Consider the following 6,490-nt stretch of genomic DNA (forward strand, 5'->3'; position numbering starts at 1 on the left):
AACAAGATTCAACAATTAACGGGTTCGTATATTAGATCGAGAAGAGTTTCGATACAAGATGATACAAGAACAAGCACAAAGACAACTCTCTCTCTCTCTCTCTACACTCTCTCTCTCTCTAAGCTCCTACCGGCTCTTTGGTGTGCTGTTTATATAAAGGACAGAGACGACGAAACTCCTTCAGCCGGCGAAAGTCCTCGATGAAACACCAATGTGACGAAACAAAATGTGTTTCGTCACACTCCCAAGTCGACGAAACTTGTATTTCATCAACATGTTTTTCATCATATTCACATACAGGGGTTCTTTCGTCAAAGTAACGTACACAGACTACTAGTTAATGTATTAAAACATTAATTCACGTTCAATTAATGTAACATGGAATAATATGTAGTCTTCATGTGAAAAGTCTTCTTATGACATCATCATGGTGATGTGGCGTCGGGAAACGGTTTGTGGCGCTTCGTGCTTCGCGTGTCGAACTCTGGGGCGCACGACGGAGGAATGTCGCTACGTCGGTCTGGAGCCGAACCTAACCGAGTCGAACTGAACCGAGTCGCGTCCACATAAAGTGTACCAACATAAAGGCTAAACCCTAAAGCTAAACCCTAAACCCCAAAGCTAAACCCTAAACCCTAAGGCTAAACTCTAAAGCTAAACCCTAAAAGTCAAACCCTAATATATTTAGGGTTTAGGGGTTATGATTTAGGGTTTAGGGTTAAGAGATCATAGTTAGGGTTCTACGAGCCGGTTTCAACGCCGCTGGAATGAGTCCAATCGGAGTCCGTTTGAGTCGGTTCCCCACTGTTCCCTACTTTTTTAGTATTCCCCAATGAACCTCACACTAAGGCTCATGCGAGAACCACCTTTATTGCGAGAACCACCTTTATTGCGAGAACCGCGAGAACCAATGTGAACACAACCTAAAATAGCTAAAAAAACCTAAAAAAACCTAAAAAAAACCTAACCCCTACCCCCCAAAAACCTAAACCCCCCCACCCCCCCCCACCCCCAAAACCTAACCCCCCACCCCCCAAGCTAAAATGCTAAAAACTAAACCCCCAAAAAAACCTAAAAAAATCTAAAAAATAAAAAAAATTAAAACAAATTTTTTAAATATTTTTTATGTTAAAATCGCTACTAATTTTTTTTTGCTACTAAAAGTAGCGATTTTAATATAAAAAATATTAAAAAAAAATTTGTGTGTTTTTTAGCTATTTTTAGGCATTTTTGGTTGTGTTCACATTAGTTCTCGCGGTTCTCGCAATAAAATCTGTTAGGAACTACCTTTTATTGCGAGAACCGCGAGAACCAATGTGAACACAACCAAAAATGCCTAAAAATAGCTAAAAAACACACAAATTTTTTTTAATATTTTTTATAAGAAAATCGCTACTTTTAGTAGCCAAAAAAAAAAATTAGATTTTTTTTAGGTTTTTTGGGGTTTAGTTTTTAGCATTTTAGCTTGGGGGGGGGGGGGGAGGGGGTTAGGTTTTTTTAGGTTTTTTGAGGGTTTTAGTTTTTAGCATTTAGCTTGTGAGGGGAGGGGGGGGGGTAGGTTTTTTTTTTTTTTTTTGGGGGGGGGGTGGGGTTAGGTTTTTTTAGGGTTTTTTTTAGCTATTTTAGGTTGTGTTCACATTGGTTCTTGCGGTTCTCGCAATAAAGGTGGTTCTCGCGTGAACCTGACCCTATATATATATATATATATATATATAACCAAGTATTTTATTTTAAAATGAATAGTTAACACATACTCTTTAATTCACAGGAGTGACACTTTTTTAACACAAATTAATACCGCTAAGCCACAACCCTTTTGTATATAAACTACTAAGTGATTAGTATAATAAAATGGTATATATGTGTAACAAAGTTTAGCCCTTTTATATGTACTAAGGCTTCATGATATGGGGTCACATCAGCGTTACGTAAGTTTTTGGGTAACAATGACGCTCCTCTTTAACATTGACGTTGTGAAATAAAGCCCCTAACTATTAACTAAAAAAAAAAATCTGTCTGGTTATAACAAATGGGGCCTACCAAATCAAACCTTTAACATACGTTATTGGGCTGCTAGGAGAAGTGATGTTAGAGACGTTACCCAACTAAGATGGCTAAGGGCGTTCCTCCACACAGTAATATCGTATGAACCAAGTGATAAGTATAATAAAAGGTTATGTCACAAACAAAGTTTTTACCTATCTATTTCATTGTATAATAATCAAGTTTGTACAAATTCTGAGAAACGACACAAATTTCCATTCATAATAATCTATACGTTATTGGGATTTTAAATTGAATTTATAATCATTAGAATTTGGTGTTGTTGGAGAAGGTTTATCAGAAGGAAATATGGGTGGATGTTGTTGGAGAAGGTTTATTAGATCGAAGGAAACTTGGGTGGAGAAGGGAGGTTCTATTTAGTAATTTCCTACATTAAACCCCACCACTAATTAAGCAGGTACATTAATATTGGGTCATATGTAAAAGAGTTGAAGATTAATTGATGAAGAAACCATTATTATATAAACCCTTATCTTAATTGACTTGTGTTGCCTTCTGTTAAATAAATATTTCTTTACTGACCTCCATCAGAACAAGTCTCTCACTCAATATATATCTATATATTGCCAACCTGCAGCCTCACCAAACATTATTGTCTCTTTAACAGCACACACACAGAGATACACACAGACTTTCTTGTGCTAAAGTCCAATTTCTAAGTGAGATTCATACACCAGAAGAGAGAGAGAGAGAGAGAGAGAGAGAGAGATGGGTAGGGCTCCATGTTGTGACAAAGAAAATGTAAAAAGGGGTCCTTGGTCTCCTGAAGAAGATGCAAAACTCAAGACCTTCATTGAAAAATATGGTACTGGAGGTAACTGGATTGCTCTACCTCACAAAGCTGGTAATCTTTCTCTCTCTCTCTCTCTTTCCATATTTATGTGCTTATAATTGGATGAAATTTTGTATGGTTTTGTTGTTAACTTGTGGGTGATGGATTTATATTTTCAGGTTTAAAAAGATGTGGAAAGAGCTGCAGATTACGATGGCTAAACTATCTGAGACCCAATATTAAACATGGTGAATTCACTGCTGATGAAGATAAGATCATCTGTAGTTTGTATGCTAGCATTGGAAGCAGGTATGATCATCACTTTAACCTACCTTCAAATCATTAAATCTTGGATCTTTCTTCTTTGCTTTTGCCAATTTTGACTTCCCTATATGAAAGCAACCCACCAATAAAGACCTAAGGTAGATCCAATGTATAAAAATCCATTTTTTTTGGATCCATGCACACCAGTTCAACTGGATATGATCTGATCTAGTCTTCCATATTTAATTTAGTTTCTTGTTAATTTAATTCCATCTGTTCATTTTATGAAATGAATCTTTTGAATTATGTATATGCAGATGGTCAATAATAGCAGCTCAGCTACCAGGAAGGACTGACAATGATATCAAGAATTACTGGAACACCAAGCTCAAGAAGAAGCTCTTGGCTATGCTCCCTTGTTTTCAAAAAAAGCCTTCTTTTTTTCCATCTTTACCCCTCCACTCACCACAACCCTACAGATCAGACCTCTTGTTGACCAATAGTACTTCACCTTTTTACAACTACACTAACCCTAATTTCATGAACTTGAACAACACTACCAACTCTCTCCAAACAACCAACCTTGTTCAAGATCTTGCCAATATTACACATCTCACACCATCACCAGATCATTCAAGCTCTCTGATCAGTTTGATCACCAACATTAACAGTAATGAGAATTGTTTCAATTTAGGGTTTGAGGGGGATCACATTCAGAGCATGTACGACAACCCTATGGAGTACCAGTACCCTACATCAGATGTAAAAGAAGCCATGCTTGTGTTTGGAAGTGGTGGTGAAGGTCATGAAGTGAGTGCAACTGGTTCTTCCTCAGAAGGTGGGAGTTGTTTGAGTCAAATCAGCTATGGAAATTATAGCAAAAGTAATTATGAGAAGCACCAGTATCAGATCAAACAAGAAGACCAGTTTTCCCTCCAGGGTTTTGCAGATCAGAGTCAAAGTTTAATGATTGACCACAACTACAGTACTGATCAGAAACCAAAAGGGTACAATTTGAAGATTGATCTTGAGGAAGTGAGGCAACTTATTGGTAACAGTACAAACAACATCAGCAGCAGTTACTTGTTCAGTAATGAGGATGAATACAAGACAACACATGATCATAAGGAGATATGCTATCATTACTGATGTGTCTGATACACTTGTAATTAAGGAAGAAGATACAGATGAGAGACTTTGAGACAGTTTCTTGGGGTTTGTGATGATTGTAGTGGAAATCAATATGAAAAAAATCACAAAAACCAGATGGTTCTTTATTTGTTTTTGTTTTTTTTAATCTTTTTGTGTGGCAGTACATGTACTAGCTTTTCTTTTTGTGCATTTCTTCTTGGGGTTATGATAAACTGTACTATTCTGTCAGAAGCCAACCCCACTACAGTTTGGACTTTGGATCCAGAACTCAAGTGCCTAAATTTGTAGCCATCACCATTCACCAACTCAATAGATCAGAAATAGAGGTGATGTATTGGCAACAGAAGTTACTATATATAGTCGCATAATATTTACAACTTTGATGACATTTGTACAACTTTGATGTTAGGAGAATAATAAGATGCACAAAACAGAATTATCTATCCCTTCTCTATTAAATTTTTAAATTGATACGTTAGGCTCTAACCATTACAACCTTACATGGGAAGAGATATATAAAGTTCCCTTGAATTTGTTAAAGGTCAATATTGGCACATAATACCTTATCATATAGTATCACATATATATGTACTTTCCAAAGATTTCCATGATGCACACTTTTTTGGTTTTTGTTTTTTTTTTTTTTTTTTGTGTCCTTGAAGAAGCAACCAAGATATAAAATTTAACAAATATGCCATGATATATACTAAAGAGTTCACTGGTTAATTTATAAAAGTTTGTACATATCTGCCAAGTTGTTGAGGTTAAATTAAATCTTTGGTTAAGATGATGACATTAATTGCTAAACTCAAATTTTACCAAGACTTGTATTTATCAAGACATCTTCAAGCAAATTTGACTGAGTTTATATCCAACTTTTGTGAAACAACGTGGTTAAGATTTTTTTTACCATGAGACATGACGACAACAACAACAATCATACCTAGTATAATCTCGCCTATATCCGAACTATTGGTGGGGTCTAGAAAGAGTGAAATATGATGTAGGCAAGTCTTACCTCCATCCCAAAGGATAGAGAGGCTACCATGAGAAATGAGTTTCAACTAAAAAGCCAATCCCAATGCTAGCCATCTTTGAATTAGCTAGGTAAGTCAAGTAGCCGTAATTGCTTGTATTTAATCGACCTATCTTGGTGCGCACACTAAACAATATTGTACCTATCAATAATCACTGCCAGGTGCGTGTATATAAGTATTTAAAAGTAAGTTAGATTGACGTTAAAAAAACCTATTATTAATAAGTGCAAACAGTTGCAATACTAGCTAGCTTTGGTCCTCAAATGTTTTGCTTCATCATCATTCAAAAAGTATTATATATAGTTGACATATGTATCGTGACACTCGTATATTAGACGATGACGTTAAATTGATTCGCGATCTTAATCGATTAAGTATATTATGCTTTCTTCGTTACAATGTCATCTTCACATTGCATGGGTCAAAGGTCGTGAGTTATTTTAAAATTAATATGTGTAAAACCTTTTTGGTCAATATGGCATAGTCATGCATGAAATATATATAAAACTCTTTATATATAAAAAAGGATGGTGACAGAAAAATAATGAATCGGATGTGGTGGCAAGAAGAGGCTTGAAAACAACAACAATCAACTGTGAATCAATATTATACTCTCACTGAACAATCATAGGCCATATTGTAATAACGATAATTTAAACTTGTTTATTTGTATGTATATTTTTAATGCTAACTTTAGAAACCTCTGGAGGAAAAGTATATTTAAAAGAATCATAATGCAGAAACGATTTGGTATTAATTTAGATTCCGGTTATCTCAACAATTATACAGAATTTTGTGTTTTTTTATTTGATAAATCATTAAAAGGTATTAATTCTACCACGATAATAATAGCACAAAGCATAGAAACAATATTCAACCTTTTACTCTTCTGGATTTATTTATTTTTTGAATTATATATTTTATTATTTTTAAAGTTAATTTAAAAGTTCATTTATTAATTATTCATTTATATTTCAATATCTCTAAACTAAACGATATTTTTCACTACAGTTTTTGTCACAAAGTTTTAATATATAGTATCATAACACATATCATTCGGTGTCGATCTAGCTAATGTTATAAAAACACTTGTGCCTCTCATGCAAATATATATTTATTGAAAACGTCTATCACGCTAATGGGTTCCACGCCTACATATGATTGTACTTTCCAATTTGAGTACCCAGTTTGAGTGTTTTCT

The 6,490-nt window shown here is 34.8% G+C and overlaps 1 protein-coding gene across 1 annotated transcript; it reads left to right on the top strand.

Annotated features, from left to right (window-relative positions):
- Positions 1 to 2,651: 2,651 nt before the first annotated feature.
- LOC110904276 (transcription factor MYB36) lies at positions 2,652 to 4,629 on the top strand. The gene is made up of 3 exons (XM_022150113.2): positions 2,652 to 2,908; positions 3,016 to 3,145; positions 3,418 to 4,629. The coding sequence occupies exons 1-3, from the start codon at positions 2,773 to 2,775 to the stop codon at positions 4,247 to 4,249; spliced, it is 1,098 nt and encodes a 365-aa protein (XP_022005805.1). The 5' UTR covers positions 2,652 to 2,772; the 3' UTR covers positions 4,250 to 4,629.
- The last annotated feature ends 1,861 nt before the right edge of the window (positions 4,630 to 6,490 follow it).

The sequence above is a fragment of the Helianthus annuus genome, chromosome 14 (assembly GCF_002127325.2).
Source record: "Helianthus annuus cultivar XRQ/B chromosome 14, HanXRQr2.0-SUNRISE, whole genome shotgun sequence".
In the NCBI taxonomy this organism is placed as follows: domain Eukaryota; kingdom Viridiplantae; phylum Streptophyta; class Magnoliopsida; order Asterales; family Asteraceae; genus Helianthus; species Helianthus annuus.

Coding starts and splice junctions, on each gene's coding strand:
- LOC110904276 (XM_022150113.2), top strand. CDS start 2,773: ATGGGTAGGGCTCCATGTTGTGACAAAGAAAATGTAAAAAGGGGTCCT. Junction 2,909..3,015: donor TGCTCTACCTCACAAAGCTG/GTAATCTTTCTC, acceptor TTATATTTTCAG/GTTTAAAAAGATGTGGAAAG. Junction 3,146..3,417: donor TATGCTAGCATTGGAAGCAG/GTATGATCATCA, acceptor ATGTATATGCAG/ATGGTCAATAATAGCAGCTC.